Genomic DNA, 17,169 nt, shown 5'->3' with positions numbered 1-17,169 from the left:
GCACCTGAAGAGACTAATTTGAACTTTTCTGTACTTCTAAACACATTTTTTCATTTTAACATATTTACCTTTAGAGCTACATATATGAAAGAAATAACATTTTAGTGTATTTCCTGATTTAGGGTTAGGGCTAAAATCAAAAGGTTAGCGGGGTAGCTAAAAATAAATATGAGCTAAAACGAGACTGACGGAACTTTAAGTCACGTGGAGAACCTATCACGTCACCTAAACTGGCCAATTTTCTGGACAATCCACTTTGGAAGTGGTGAAGGTTCACCAAGCAGTCTTCTGTAAAGTGATGGTCACAGACTAACAGATGCTGGATGGTGTGTCGCGTGCTCCCAGAGATAAATTCCAACCACATCTGGCGAGTAGACTCTTCTTTAGAAAGTTTGAACAAATTCTGAGGACTTTTGCAGTCGAACACACATTTCCAGTGACCAGACATTATCGTGCAAAAACACGTTTCTTTTCCCTGTTCAGACTGGATAAGAAAGGACAATGTCCATCCAAACAGATGTTCTTCAGCCGCTTGCATGCCTCTAGCACCAGAGAGAATGGGTGTGTATGTTAACTGTAAATGCAGCTATATTTTTTGTTGTTTTATTTTGAAATGCTAAACAGGAACTAGCACCTGCTAACTCTATAAGCTAGACACAGAGACTGAGGAGTAGCTGCAGCGCCATGACTGACTCCATGCTGCTGGAAGTGAATGTTTATAGGTTTGTGAATGCAGTTAAATAAGAAGTTCATGGTTAAAAGGTGATTTCTACTGTGAAGATTGCTGCTGGGGATGATTCTGCCGTTGATTGAGGAGCAGGCTAAAGTGGTCAGTTTCTGCTCAGTGTTTTCATGTGTGTTAGCCATGATGCTACGAAATGCTAACTCTGTAAAGTAGCTAATATCTATGGTTTTGTTTGTCTGAACTTAGTTCTACGGTGTTAATAAACATCAGTGAAGAACCTGGAGTCTTGAATCCAATCAATGGGCGGCATAGTAGAACACTTCTGCGTCGGGGAAGACTCTGTGTGGATGAAGACGACAGCTGCAGGCCACGTGTGGTAAAGAAAGGCTAGCTCATGAACTGTTCGTGTGAATCTAAGGGGCAAGTGAACAAGGCTACACAAGCAAGCACGTTAAGAAGAGCATCTTGAAAGTAGCACAAGTACTTGTAAGCTGCCGTTAAGTTTAAGCACACGTGCATTTTATGTGCATTTCCTAAGGCAGCAGTGGACCTTTTTCCTGCAGTTTATTATTTAATTAAAGAAAAGTAGAAGTAAAAAAAAAAAAAAAAAAAACACAAGTTAATCATTTTCCCAGTTAAGTTGAAGACATTTTAAGTTGATATTAAGCATTGTTCAGTGAGTTAGTTCATTTATACATAGACTGTACCAAGATTTACGCTGTGTTAGTTTCCATTTATTTCACATTTATTGAAGTTTGTTGTTCTAATATTTGGAATGTTTGATGTGTATTGCGCAAAGATTAAGCTATGTAAATGAAAGAGATTTATCTTTACATTTAATTTCATTTTCAACATTTCATGCTATTTTATATTTACACATAAAAGAGAACCGAATATATCATTTTCATACACTACACATTAAAAATGTCACACACTGAAGAAAATATTTTTCTGCCAACTGAAGAGGCCACCAATGAAGACCTTCAAGAAGATGGTGACACAGAGCAAACTACACTACCACAGCATGACGACGCTGGGGAGGAAGTCGAAGATGCACAATCTCAGGTTGGTGCAGAAGACACACACCTACCTCCAGAAATTAGGAAAACTGGACGCACAAGAAAGTTAACAGAAAAAGGAAAGGCCTTAATAGATGAAAAACTGAAGAATCTAAACATGAGTTTTGTAAAGATGTACAGAAGATGGAAGTATCATATTAATGGCTTAAAACGGTCGATTAAGAACAGTGATGGAAATGATCTGATTGATGAGATTGTAAATACAATCAACACAATTCAAGTGGATATCGACAATGTTTACCTTGAAATAAGAGCAATTTCAAGTCCCGAACCTGACATCCGAAGAATGAATGACACATGCCAAGCATTCACTAGGTTTGCGAATGTAAATGCCCAATACTTTCGCACTGGTGATAAATTAGATGATATATCTTGGCCTGATGCTAAGTCAGTTTTTGACAGCACAGTGTCTAGTGTCAACTCAGCTCAAACCGCTATGTCAAAGTATTCTTCTAAAGCATCCAGACATTCTTCTATCCTGTCCCTGAATGCAAAACAAGCAGCAGCTGAAGTTGTAGCTACACAAGAAGTGATAAAGATAACAAATGCACAACATCAACAAAGAGAAGAAATCCAAAGACTTGAGGTTGAAGAACAAATCCTAAAAGCAGAGAGAGAAGCTAAAGAAAGGGAAATTGAAGCTGAAAGTGCTAGAAAAAGAGCTCAGTTTGTGGCCGAAAGTGCCGATAGAAAAATTAAACTGGAAGTGAAAAGAAGAGAAGTAGAAAGACTAGAAGAACTTAAGGACCATGTCGCAGCACAGGCGAGGTTTCAAGTTTATTCAGAATCTCTCCACCAAATGCCAACACTTAACCCTTTAATCGACCCATTTGTTCCCTCCCATCAAGCACCAGTTTCCCAAGCTCCTCCTGCACAACAAGCCAAGCTAAGTCAACCCATAATCCAAACCACAATCCCGCTCATGCAACAAACCTCATCCATTTCAGTTCCCAACACTCAACCCTTTCCAACCTCCAGTGAGGCTTCCAATAACCTTGCGAAAGCTCTCGCTGAAGCAATCACAGCTAACCGAGTTCCAATCCCAGAACCTGAGATCTTTAAGGGAGATCCACTCAAGTACCATGATTGGAAACTTTCCTTCTGTACACTGATAGATCGAAAGAACCTGCCAACTCAAGAAAAGCTCTTCTTTCTACGCAAGTATGTTGGTGGCTCAGCCAAGAGAGCTATTGAAGGCCATTTCCTTGTAGGAACAGAAACAGCTTATCGAGCCGCCTGGGACATACTTGAGGATAGATTTGGTAATTAATTCATAGTTGCTAAGTCATATCGTGATAAAATACACGCATGGCCTAAAATTGGGCCAAAAGAAAGTGAAAATCTCCATGACTTTGTTGATTATTTGAGCTGTGTAGAATCAGCTATGCCATATATACAAGGTCTACAAACACTGAATGACTGTGTGGAAAACCAAAGGATCACAGTCAAACTACCAGACTGGTTGACTTCTCGCTGGAATAGAGAGGCCACAATTTACCAAGATCATCACAACATTTTTCCTGAGTTCAAACACTTTGTAAGATTCCTCAACATGGAAGCTAGAATTGCGTGCAACCCTATTACATCATTATATGCAGTAAAGCCAACTGAGCAAGAAAGATCAAAACAAACCGAAAGAGAACAGTCCAAACATCATCAAAATCAAAACTTCAGTGTGAAGACTTTTACCACAAACACAAGAGAGAAGACAAGCATTGCATGCATTTTCTGCAAAAGGACAGGCCATACACTCCATAAGTGTCGCAAAATTATGGAAAAACCAGTTGAAGAAAGGGTTAACTTTGTGAGATTGGAGAAGTTGTGTTTTGGCTGCCTGAAGATTGGCCATAACTCCAAAGCTTGTACATTCAGGAGTGTGTGTGCTTTATGTGACAAACGCCATCCCACTTGCTTACATCGTGATTATGGTAAGAAAGAACAAGAAGTAAAGAAGAAAGAAGACAGGTCAAATGAAAACAAAGAAGACAAAACCCATCAATCAGAATGTACAGAAAAACAGCTCGCTACTTCTAATCGAGTTGTTCAAGAGAAGAGCAACACTCATACTTCTTCCATTGTTCCAGTCTACGTCTCCTCACAAAATGAACCAGAAAAGGAAATTTTAGTTTATGCTTTACTTGATAGTCAGAGCGACACCACCTTCATCTTGAAAGATACAGCAGAAAAATTGTGTGTCAAACAAGAACCAATAAAACTAAAGATTTCAACAATAACATCAAAATCAAAGGTGGTAAAAAGCCAAAGAATGCAAGGATTGCAAGTAAGAGGCATCAACTCTGACACTAAAATCACACTTCCAATAACTTATACCAGAGAATACATACCAGCAAACAGATCCCACATTCCCACAAGCTCAACTGCAAGAAATTGGTCTCACTTAAAACATTTGGCAGATGAAATGTCTCCTGAGCTCGACTGTGAAGTTGGATTGTTGATTGGCTATAATTGTCCACGAGCTTTACTTCCTAGAGATGTCGTCACAGGCAGTGAAAACCAGCCATATGCGCAAAGGTCTGTTTTAGGTTGGAGTATTATGGGCTGCAGCAGCACTGATTTTGATTGTGACCCGGAAGATGAAATTGGTGTCAGCCATCGTGTCATCATTAAGAAAGCCCTCTTCTGAGCTCAAATCCGAGGTCCATTTTGTTTATCGAACTGAAGTCAAAGAGATGATCAGTCCAGCAGATATGCTTAAGGTTTTCGAGTCAGATTTTGCGGAGAAGTGCAGTGAAGAAGTTCTGTCACAAGAAGATATAAGGTTTTTGGCAAAGTTGAAAGAAGGCATCAAGCAAAAGCCTAATGGTACATTCCTCATCATGGGGTTTACCACCCCCAAAAGCCGGGAAAAATTCGTGTGGTATTTTGATTGCTCAGCTAAGTTCCAAAATACATCATTGAATGAGCATCTACTCACCGGGCCAGACCTTACAAACACCCTTGTAGGGGTCTTGTGTCGTTTTCGCAAAGGACAAGTAGCCATCATGTGCGATGTGGAGCGAATGTTCCATCAATTTCATGTTGCTTCAAAGGACCAAGACTACCTCCGTTTCCTGTGGTGGGAAAAAGGTGACATGGAATCTGCCCCATCAGTGTTCCGCATGAAGGTTCACTTGTTCGGTGCTGCATCGTCACCAGGTTGTGCAAACTTTGGGCTCAAACACCTGGCCGCAGAAGGAAAAGACAAGTTTAGTGAAGCAACAGTGAGGTTCATACAACGTAACTTTTATGTTGATGATGGACTAACAAGTTTGGACAGTGAAGCAGAAGCTATCCAGCTTGTTAGAGAAGCAAGAGAACTCTGCAGTACTGGTAAGCTCCACTTACATAAATTCATTACCAATAACAAGAAAGTTCTCGCCACAATCCCAACATCAGAACGTGTTGAGAGAGCAGCTGACTTAGACCTGGCTTTAGGAGAACACAAGATGGAACGAGCTCTCGGAGTCCAGTGGTGCATTGGCTCAGATATGTTCCAGTTCAGTGTAAGGGTAAAAGAACATCCCTTTACCAGAAGAGGAGTACTGTCAATGGTAGCCTCAATTTTTGATCCTCTTGGATTTGTAGCACCCATAATCTTGAAAGGCAAGCAGATTCTTCAAAGGATGTGCCAAGACAAAGTAGGATGGGATGATCCACTTCCCGATGACCTTAAGCCACGTTGGGAAGCGTGGCTCCAAGACCTCCGTAATCTATCTTCGGTAGAGATACCACGACGCTACATACCGTTGACAGCCAAAGAAGTTCTGCAGTATGAACTCCATCATTTTTCCGATGCTAGTTTTTCTGGCTATGGAACGTGTTCCTACCTTAGGGCTGTGTCAAAGACTGGGGAAGTTCATTGCACCCTTGTTATGGGGAAGGCAAGGGTTGCACCGACGAAGGTAACAACAATCCCAAGGCTTGAACTCTCAGCTGCAGTAGTGGCTACAAGAATAAGTGATCTGCTAAAGAGAGAAATGGAGATAGATCTACAAGAATATATTTGGACCGATTCCAAGGTCGTCCTTGGTTACATTAACAATGATGAAAGGCGATTTCATGTATTCGTAGCCAACCGAATACAACTGATCAAATCAAGCACACGACCATGTCAGTGGCAATATGTTGCTTCAGAGGAAAACCCAGCTGATCATGCCTCTCGTGGACTTACTTCAAAGGAGCTGGTAGAGTCTAACTGGTTCAAAGGCCCTAGTTTCTTGTGGCTAAGGGACCTCCCTAAGAGAGGAGAAACCAAGGTAGGAGAACTAGATGAGGATGACCCGGAAATCAAAGGATCATACGTTCACACTACAAAAGCAAAAGAGGAAAGGTCTCTACCAGATCGGCTTCAGAAGTTTTCAGAGTGGAAGAGAGCAGTAAGGGCCATAGCAAGATTAAGACGCCTTGCAAAGGAAGCTAAAGGTCTTGCAAGAATCAATGAAGTTTCAACACTTAAAGAAAGAGAAGATGCTGAACTCTTCATTATCCGCGTGGTTCAAAGAGAAACATTCAGTGTTGAAATCAAGTCTATTTTACAAAAGGGGGAAGTGCAAGGGACCAAGCTAAGTGAGCTGAACAAGTTGAACCCATTCATGGACAACCAAGAAATCCTGAGGGTTGGAGGTAGACTGACTCAAGCAACGCTCCACCCCCATGTAAAACACCCAGCTATCCTTCCCAGAGGACATCATGTATCTCGATTGTTGATAAAGCACTACCATGAAAGGGTTAAGCATCAGGGCCGTGGAATGACCATCAATGAACTACGCTCCAATGGAATTTGGATCATTGGGTGCAGTAGTGAAGTGTCCTCTTTCATCTTCAAATGCATCAAATGCCGAAAACTCAGAAAGCAGAGTCAGGAACAAAAAATGGCTGACCTTCCACCAGAGAGAGTAGAAGCTACTCCTCCATTTGCCTACAGTGGTATGGACTGCTTTGGGCCATTTTATGTGAAAGATGGAAGGAAGAAAATGAAGAGATACGGGCTCCTATTCACCTGCATGTGCTCACGCGCCATTCACATCGAGGCGTTGGATGATCTTTCTACCGATGCCTTCCTCAATGCATTACGCTGCCTTATTGCCATAAGGGGCAATGTGTATCAGCTGCAGAGTGACCAGGGCACAAACTTTGTGGGGGCACGCAACGAACTCCAGGCTTTATTAAAAGGATCAGAGCAAGAACGTGTGAAAGATTTAAGATGCAACTTTGTCATGAACCCACCTGCTTCCAGTCACATGGGGGGTGTCTGGGAGAGGCAGATTCGAACCGTAAGAAGTGTTCTTACATCCATCCTAAACCAGTCTGCTGGAAGATTAGACAGCACTTCACTAAGAACTTTCCTATACGAAGTGATGGCTATAGTGAATAGTCGACCTTTGACCACAGAAAATCTCAATGATCCATTAGGGCCAGAACCCCTAACTCCAAACCATATATTGACGATGAAGTCATCAATAATTTCACCACCACCTGGCGAGTTTCAAAAGGAAGATCTTTATCTTCGAAAACGATGGAGAAGAGTTCAGTTCTTGTCCAATGAATTTTGGACTAGGTGGAGAAGGGAGTATTTACTGAATCTGCAACAACGGAGCAAATGGAATAAGGAAAGGAGAAATGCTAAAGTAAATGACATTGTCCTGTTGCAAGATGATGGCGCACCAAGAAACCAGTGGAAAGTGGCAAAAGTCGTTGAAGTCTTCCAAGGAGCTGACGGAAGAGTCAGAAAACTGAAACTTTTACTTAGTGACACAACACTAGACAGTAAAGGCAAACGCACCACTAAGCCAGTTTACCTAGAAAGGTCTGTACACAAAACAGTACTGATGCTTGAGGCTGATTAAGCAGGTCTTGTATGGGATTTGTCTTTGAAAGTGTATTTGTGTATTCACAATAATGGCTTACAAAGTTCTAATTGTAATGTGATTTTTCATTGTGAATCACACTTTGTGTGATGGTGGGAGTGTAAATGCAGCTATATTTTTTGTTGTTTTATTTTGAAATGCTAAACAGGAACTAGCACCTGCTAACTCTATAAGCTAGACACAGAGACTGAGGAGTAGCTGCAGCGCCATGACTGACTCCATGCTGCTGGAAGTTAATGTTTATAGGTTTGTGAATGCAGTTAAATAAGAAGTTCATGGTTAAAAGGTGATTTCTACTGTGAAGATTGCTGCTGGGGATGATTCTGCCGTTGATTGAGGAGCAGGCTAAAGTGGTCAGTTTCTGCTCAGTGTTTTCATGTGTGTTAGCCATGATGCTACGAAATGCTAACTCTGTAAAGTAGCTAATATCTATGGTTTTGTTTGTCTGAACTTAGTTCTACGGTGTTAATAAACATCAGTGAAGAACCTGGAGTCTTGAATCCAATCAATGGGTGGCATATTAACTGTGGAGGCACGGCACCAGCAGCAGGCACTTCCTGGCGGGGGCGGTTCAGACTTCTAGTGACGTCACTAGAATTTGAACCGCTTGTTTTTCAGAAGAGGGCAGAGAGGCAGTTCAGAGAGCAAGATTAATGAGGATTGCTCAGAGATGCAGGAATTAATCCCAATAATACTTTGGGGGTGTTTTTGATAAGGAATTAACATTGTAACAATGTTAAAAACTCAAAAAAGTTGACTTGCATGATATAGGACCTTTAAGAATTTTATATTTTCATCAGTGCTACGAGATGAATATTGCTGTAATTGGCGCTACATAAATAAAGTTTGAATTGAATTAACCTTCATTCGGTGCTCCACAGAACACCACAGGAAATCAATCCTGTCTGTGGCGATCAAACGTTGCAAATCATCACTCTAACCTCACAGCTTTGATTGTTGTAAATATCTATTTTATATTTGTTTTTTTTTGTTTTGTTTTTTATCTTATTCTATTTATTTTTTTACTACTGTAATGTGTGCGCATGTATTTAATCCTTATTTAAATAACAGTCTTTTACTTAATTATGTACGTTTTTTCTTTGTTTGTTTAATGTTTATTCTTTTAATTTGTAATATTTCTTGAGCGTCTGTAACGCAAATAATTGCCCCCTGGAATAAATAAAGTACGTCTGATTCTGATTTGAAGGTATGAACTCGTCATGGTGTAATACCATTTCTTACCAGTAATGCAGCAGTGCGCCACGTGGTGTCCAGCCTACCGGAAATGCAGAAGAGGAGGAGGAAGAAGAAGAAGAAGAAGAAGAAGAAGCGACAGCATGACTGCCAAACATAAATGTTGTTGATTCACTGACTGGTGCTACGAGGTGAGGCGCTGCTATTTTCAGTCACATTTTTATAGATAATAACCCTGCCTTGCTGAGCAGCACAAAGGTAGCTGGGGTGAGAATATGAGCTGCTAATTCGCTGCTAGCTGTAGCATCACCAGACGAGAGTAGTCAATCCGTTAAACAGCAAATGTGTACTCCGTTCAGCAGTAACGTAAAGCAGGGGTGGTGAACTCCTCCAGGGCCTGATTCATAATGTGTTCCTGCTCCAACACACTGCTTTAGGACTGGAGGTCCCCCACCCCTGATTCAAAGCTTTCTAGACAGAATTCAAACTCTCGTTACTTAGCAATAGCAGTGTTTCCTGTCACTAAGTGTATATTATTGTTTTAATAAATTGTGTTTCCAGATCATTTCCCTCATCATCATGATTATAGTTTTTAACAAAAAATAAACATAAAACCACATATTGTTAATGCTTTTGTTTGTAATTTTCCTCCCCCCCGTTGTTTCATCGTGTACCCCCATTTGAGAAACATTGGTCTAATGCAGGGGTTCTCAACTGGTCTCACCCTGGGACCCACTTTTTGCCACTGTCTTTATTTCCCAACCCACTTTTTTTTTTTTTCCTTTTTAACCAACTTAGTTAGTTTTTCAGCAATAACTGTTGAAAACACATCTATATAATTAAAAATAAATAAAAACATAAATCTATATATTTTCCTTGTGCAACATGCATTTCACAGCATGCCTGTCAAAAGAAAAGTTTCTTTCAGAATAAAAGACAAGTCCAACATGAGAGACATTAAGTAATGGCTATGGCTATAGGTACGTTAAACTTATCCGTAGACTGCCACTCTATTCATACGTAGCACCCCTCATTGGCCAGTTTAGGTCATGTGATAGGTGCACCACGTGACTTAAAGTTCCATCATTTGTATTTTAGCTCATTTATTTTTAACTAACCCTTTTATTTTAGCCCTAACCCTAACTGTAACTTTATCCCAAACCCTAATATGTTTATTTTTATCAGATATGTATTTTTAAAGGTGGAATTTGCCATGTTAAATATGTTAAAATGAAAAAAAAATATGTCAAATGTGGGATTTGAACCCATGTTAGTGGTGAGTGCCATAGTCTTGGGGGCTATGGCTACGTTTAACGTACCTCCAGCCACTTTCTTAAGTATTGGATGCTCCAAAGGGCCAGATTTGGCCCCTGGGCCATGAGTTTGACACATATGTATGAAGTGTTTCATGATATTTGTCCAGCTGTCCACAACCCACCCAGTACAGGTCTGTGACCCACTTCTGGATCCTGACCCACCAGTTGAGAATCGCTGTTGTTACTTATTAGATCTACTGTCAAGCTTCCTGTCCACTTAAATTAAAGTTACAGTATGTCACACATGTTAATTACCATTCCTGTGTGTGTTTTTGTTATCAGCTGAGTGTGTGCTGTAGAGATGAACGCTGCAGAGGAAGAGGAAGGTGTGGAGGTGCAGGGAGCAGCAGCAGCAGAACCTAAGTCTGCAGGACAACCACCTGTTTGGGCGTCTCTGGAGGAGGCGTCTCAGCTGAAGTCAGAGGGAAACGCTTTGTACAGAGAGAGGAACATTCGCTCAGCCATCGGACGCTACCACCGTGCTCTGTTGGTCCTCAGGGGCCTCGACTCTGACGTGATGACGGTGTTGAAAGGATTTGGAGCAAAGACACCGTCACTGTCACCTGAACAGGAGGAGTTTCTGAGAAACACACAAGTGGACTGCTACAACAACCTGGCTGGTTGGTAATGTTAGCACATCTACTAAATCACACCTGTTGGTATTTGTCGAACGTAAATATAATTACTTTTATAATTATACTGTATTATTTTCAACAAATTGCAAATGCAATAAAACCAGAAACAATATTACAATAAACAAAAGATTTGATGTTGATGGCTTCCCTCCAGAAAAACCAAACAGTAATTACATATATTACTACATACACATACTGTTTGTGTTGGAAAGGGAATGGGTGGAAATATAAACTTATTAGTCACATTTAATACATTTTCAGCATCCTGTTTTCCAACCATTGCTGCTGTTAATAAATGCATTTTGTCTCATCTTTGTATGATTTTATACAAACAAAAAAAGTGTTACATACTTTCAAAATTAGTCATACAACATAAAGATATTTTCTTTAAAATGTCTTAATATCTGTACACTCTTTCATTTCCATTGGTAAACTGTTCCAGAATCTTACGCCACACACTGATATACAAAAGCTTTACCTAGTTGTCCACTCACTAACAGACCTAAAATGTGTTTTATTCCTCAGTTTATGAACATGTTCCCTCCCAATAAAGAGCCTTTGAATGTTTTGAAGTAATAATTTATTCTTGGCCTTAAATACAACTTGAAGAATTAAAAAAACGGCTAAATCAACTAAATCTCCAGTTTAAGTAACTGACTTATGGAACAATGGATTTGTATGATCTAAAATGTATCTACAGTGATCTTTGATCTAAAACCAGCCTTGCTCTACTGTTTGTTTTAAAGGTTACATATTTTTGCTGTGTTTATTAACGTAGATAATGAAAACATTGTTTCAGCTTGTTTGTTGCAGAAACAGAGCGTGGATTACAGCCGTGTGCTGGAGTACAGTGAGCGAGTGCTGCAGTGGAGACCAGCCAACGTTAAAGCTCTGTACAGAGCAGGAGTCGCTACACTGGAGACGGGAGACGCACAAAGAGCCAAACATTACCTGGGCCAGGCCTGCAAAGAGCAGCCCAACGGTAATAGACACCTCACATTGAAGTACAGACTTTACCCTCAGGCACAGGAATAATTCTCACTATTTTAATCACGCGTCTTTTTGAAGATAGGAGAGCTTAAAGTTGTCAAATGATCGTATTTCATCCAAAAGTTATTCACCTCCATTACTGATGCCATTGTCACCCCCAAAACACAACTAAAGGTACATGTCTGGTGTTTTCACGAAACAATGGCAGATGTTGATATTTTGGCTTTCCATGGAAACGCCCAAATATGGGCAAATTCAGAGTGAAAAAATCACTTTGAACAACCAGAAAAAAAGTGTTTTGTCTGGCAAAGAAACAAGAGATATCACAGTTGAAGTGTCCTTGGGCAAGACACTGAACCCCCAAGTTACTTCCAGTGGTTGACTAGTGCCTTGCATTGCAGCTCTGTTCCATTGGTGTGTGAATGAGCTGATATGTAAAGAAGTTTGTGACCTCTGTCTGTGAAAGATGCTATATAAATATACGTTACTTACTACTTACTTACACATAAAGATACACACACAGCAGTCAGAAGTACATGCATGTTCGCGCACACAGAGACAGACGGGGATACACACACAATGTGTCTGTACACACACACACACATAGTTTGATGAACTCTCTGATTTGACCAGAATCTGCTCTTTATAGAAGATCAGAGTCAAAAACATCACCTTAGGAACGCACGGAGTCCAGTTCTGCATTAGGGCTGTGAACCAATGCTCACTGAGGGCTGTGATTGGAGGAAACCCTCCCCCCTCCTCTCAGCTTTTATAGGAGGGTTGGGACTAGCGGTGAAAGTTGATGATGCGTGATGGTCACCAGAATCTGTCTCAGCCAATAGCAAAATTCACTTGTAATAGCCGACGTTCAATGACTCTGACATTTTACAACTAAATACGCAAAATTAAAATACTTTCACTAAAATGTTAAAAGTTGGACTAGGATCAACCAACAGCACTACTTAATACCCTAATACATGTTTATTCAGCAGAAAAAAGTGGGTTTGGGGTTTAGTTACTCTTTAAATATCAGAATTATAACTAAACATATTTTCATTCTCCTACTACAGGATTCCAGATCCCACAATGCAATGTGCAAAACCTTTCTGAAGTTCAAGTCACATGACTATTAGTCAACTAACTCATTATTTATGATGGAGTCAACAACAAACTTACCAGCAGCAGTTTCAACGTTTGAGATGAAATTATTCTGTTTTCTGGAAGAAATCATTTCCATGTATTGATCATTTCATTCCAGCAAGTTCATTTTGTATTTAAAAAAATATATATATATATGTTCAAGTTTCGTTTATTCAGCCAATATGTGTGTGTGTGTATATATATATATATATATGTTTTAGTTATCATTGTTTTTGTAATGGTTCATTTAGGAAATATAATCAGAGGAATAATTGTTTGATGTGAGAAAGTGATCATGGTTTTTTAGTTTACCTATTGTTACCATGGTAACGTGACATTTAAGAAAGCCAATGAAGTCGGGGCACACAACTGACGATGCGTTGTAGGGGTGACGCCCTGCAGTTTTTACTAAATTTCACCCCACCCAAGAATACCCCAATTGTCGTGCTGAATATTTAGGGATTTTTAACAACCAGTCCTTATTAAGTAATCTTTTATAGGAGAAGTAACTTTGTTTCCTGATCACTTAGTTTTTTTTAAACATTATAATTTCATGTGTTTTTTTTTTTTTTTTAACATAATGGTCGAGTGTTATATTTTTTATATTTAAGAATTAACATTTTCCTTTAAAAGTGCAGAATGTCAAATGTTTTAAAGCCCAGTCCAAAACATGTCATGATGTACCTTTGTTAAAAGCAGTTCATGTTGTTTTAATATTTGTATAATTAAATGTTATTACAACAGTGCATTTTTCTTTATGAGTGTATAGTTATACTGTAAAATATGCTCCTGAGGCTTTTTTTTTTAAAGTTCTTTAGGGTGAGAGGGAACCATAATAGTGATGATTACATAGTCGTAGGGTAACACTGGGTAATCTCCTGCTCTGGGGTTAACAGTAATGACTAAAGTTTTCACATTCCTTACCTGATTAAAGTCTAACAGAATGAAATAAAAGAAACAATCGTGTCATTCTAGCACATGATTGTCTTTGACAGACTCCAACGTGAGGAAGCAGCTGCAGAGGGTGGAGGACAAACTGAACGAGGAGCTCCAGAAGGAGAAAGCCATGTATCGAGGCATGTTTTCCTCTGGTGTGAAGAACATCTCCACAGAGGAGACGAACCAAACCAACAGAGACGATGATGGAGTTTAATTTTCCCTGCTCTGGGAAAAAAAAAAGCCTCAAACTGGGAGAACTGAAATTCTCCACCAAACCATAAGGAATGTTCAGAATAGACAAGAACATTGTTTTCACCTGAAGTTCCAGACAGCTGACAGAAATGTTATTTCTTTGTTGCACTACTGATTTCTCTATAAATTACAGTTGTAAGATCTTTGCTGTAAATGTTCATTGAGTTTTTAAGTCCTATGTTTTGATAAATGTTGATTCTCAGATTTAGACTTTGTCATTATTTTTCATCACGTAACCGTCCTATTATCCTCAAATATTACTCACATTTTACCCCTGGGGTCACTCAGGGTTATTGGCCTCCAGAGAAGGATTCAGACCAAGTTTTTTTGTCAGGCACTTTTTTTATTTATGGAATACATAAATAACCCTTAATAATTCAACCTTGAGCTGTTCTCTAAAGCAGTGTTTCTCAAATGGGGGTACATGATGGCATTACAGGGTGTACTTGAGAAAGAGAGGGAAAATTAAATGAAAGCATAAAAAATTTTAAAAAATGATAAGCATACTAAATAGCAGTAACTCACAAAACAAACAAAAAAAAACACAAAATAAGAGAAAAATATACTGAATAATAAAAAGAACAGACAACAAAATACACTAAATGACACCCGAAACACACACACTAAGTGAGAAAAATACTATTACCAGCAACACACAAAAAGACAACAAAGGCACACTGAAGGAGAGAAAAATACACAAGATTACTACAAATATAACAGAAACATACAAAATGATGTAAAAAACAGTGATTTAGTTCAGTGGTTCCCAAACAGGGGTACGTGTAACCATAGGGGTACAAGAGCAACGTTCGCCACAAACTAAAACTTCTCAAAAAATACTACAATTTTTTTTAATTTATTGAAACAGAATTATTTTACGCTATAGAGGCAATTTTACCACTTAATAGGAGACAATAATTAGATACATTTTGCAAAGGAGACTGTTTTTACTTACTATTGAAGTAATCACATTAAAGTTGCTTGGTATTTTTTAAAATTTTAAAAATAAATAAATTTCACTCATTGTTTTAAATTTGTGGATTAAGCCTTAGAGAATCAATGGTGTGAACCAATGAGAAACGGGTTTAGGAGACCTCATGTTGCACAAATGAAAAAGTATATGAAATTATGGAGAGGGTACTTATGATATGGGGGTACACATGATTTGACAAAAATGCAAAGGTTACACGGGACAACAAAAATTGGCACCCACTGAGTTAGATAATGCCAATAACACATAAAATAATGCTAGAAATGATCATGATTAGAACATGAACTGAAAACTGGTCCCACATCAGGAGGTAAATGACTGTAGATGATTAAAAACTATAGAAATAAATCTATTCAGGAGCCACTAAATATTTTCATTGACTCATTTAAAAAAATGACTCTTTACCATCATCAGAAAAAAAATTACAATGAATTTAACTTGAGTAGTTTTCATCCAAATCTTCTAAAATTGACTGACAACAAATTGAGCACTAGAGTATGAACCCTGTTGGTTGTGTTGATGATATGACCTTTGAACTTTCCTGCAGGGCCACCATCAGATCAAACTTTCAGTTTTGGATTTAGCGGATCTTGAAAATCTTTAATCCAAATATTTTCTAATTTGGGGTTCACATCACATTCACGACTCTCCCAGAATGAACCACATTGATTAATGTTGGTCTTTTCATTTTCAAGATATTTTTGGCACATTCACCACTTTTTCCACCTAATGTTGCATTTGTTGACCCATTATTGTCACTTTTAACTTATTTTCACCATATTTCATGTTTATTTTTTACCCACATTGACGATTTGTCAAGCCCATTATTTGCCAATTTAAACTAATTGTTTGCATTTTTTAAATGACATTGCCCCAACCCCCACATTTCTGCCACTTTTAAGCCAGTAAAAATTGACACTTTGAACCCTTTTTATCACTATTTCTTTCTATTTTTGGCTACTCTATTTTGCAACTCTTGACCAATTTCTGTGGTTTTTAAAATCCCATTTCACCACCATTTTTGGCAGCGGCGTGCACAGGTAGACACTAGGTGGCGCTAAAGCACGTGACCTTTGCCCTCTGCACCGAGCAAGTGCCCTTTTGAAAGTTCGGGTTTTTTTTTTTGTGGCCCATGCCGACATGATCATCTGTGAGAGCTCATCGATTAAAACCACCCCCAGCAGACGGTACACAGCTACAGCCCAAACACACCTCCTCCCCTGCCCACCAGCCAGGTAACACATAAATGAATGCATTTATTTGTCTCTGTTGTGAAGTAGCCTGTCCCAACGTCACACAGCTGGGCATAACTTAACCGACTGCTCACCTGCTTAACAAGCTAGACACTACCCAAAATCAATAATAGATATGACGTGATGATGACCACCGGTAGAGGTTGTCATTGGTATCCTACAGCATGTGAATCTATCAGTATACTTATTTAAGATGAATATTTAGAATGCTATTGTGTAGGTTTACATTAGGCTACATAATTAACACTCGCAGTAATTAATTTGCTAAATGACAAACAGGTCAGAGTCAAGAGTTAGGTTCACTGTTCATGGCATTTTATAAAACTCAGATTTTAAAGTTGAACTGTTCCTCTAATTTTACTGAAATATCTTAAAAGCTGTCCACATTTTATTTTAACTACACAAAGTGGTTTGGCTGTACTAAATTAGGTATTAAGCTATTTTAGCTAAATATATTGTGTATATATATATATATATATATATATATACAGTATATACTGTATATATATATATATATATATACAAGAAGTTATTTCTATGTTACAAGACTTGCAGTAATCTTGTATTTACCTTAACAGGCTACAGTATATTCAACCTTAAATATAGGCTATTACTAAAACTATTATTATTCTATTCTAGGCAGCTACAGGGGAAAAATACTACACTCATCTATCATTGTAGCTTGTAACTTGCTTAAAACCTTTCCATGTGCGTTCATTCCAAAAGAAATAAAACAATAGTGACTGACTGATCAGTGCTATAGTGTGAAACTGTACCAGTTCAAAGGTCAGGTAATTTTATTAAAATATTGACATAATTATGCACTTA

General features: G+C 38.8%; 1 protein-coding gene across 7 annotated transcripts; it reads left to right on the top strand.

The window, feature by feature from the left end:
• The first annotated feature begins 663 nt into the window (after window positions 1–663).
• Window positions 664–14,301, top strand: ttc9c (tetratricopeptide repeat domain 9C). Of its 7 annotated transcripts, none has more exons than XM_028460310.1 (6): window positions 664–829; window positions 932–1,171; window positions 8,877–9,016; window positions 10,424–10,761; window positions 11,576–11,758; window positions 12,837–13,889. In XM_028460310.1, exons 4-6 carry the CDS (start codon window positions 10,443–10,445, stop codon window positions 12,890–12,892), a joined length of 558 nt encoding a protein of 185 aa, XP_028316111.1. In that variant the 5' UTR covers window positions 664–829; window positions 932–1,171; window positions 8,877–9,016; window positions 10,424–10,442; the 3' UTR covers window positions 12,893–13,889. The 7 variants fall into 7 exon arrangements, 3 of the variants coding, with proteins under 3 accessions (XP_028316111.1, XP_028316109.1, XP_028316110.1); XM_028460308.1 differs by lacking the exon at window positions 12,837–13,889 and adding an exon at window positions 13,902–14,301 and having other exon boundaries at window positions 667–829; XM_028460309.1 differs by lacking the exons at window positions 664–829; window positions 932–1,171; window positions 12,837–13,889 and adding an exon at window positions 13,902–14,301 and having other exon boundaries at window positions 8,874–9,016.
• Window positions 14,302–17,169: the final 2,868 nt, after the last annotated feature.

The sequence above is a fragment of the Gouania willdenowi genome, chromosome 10 (genome assembly GCF_900634775.1).
Source record: "Gouania willdenowi chromosome 10, fGouWil2.1, whole genome shotgun sequence".
NCBI lineage: Eukaryota > Metazoa > Chordata > Actinopteri > Blenniiformes > Gobiesocidae > Gouania > Gouania willdenowi.
This window is presented reverse-complemented; position numbering and strand designations above follow the sequence as displayed.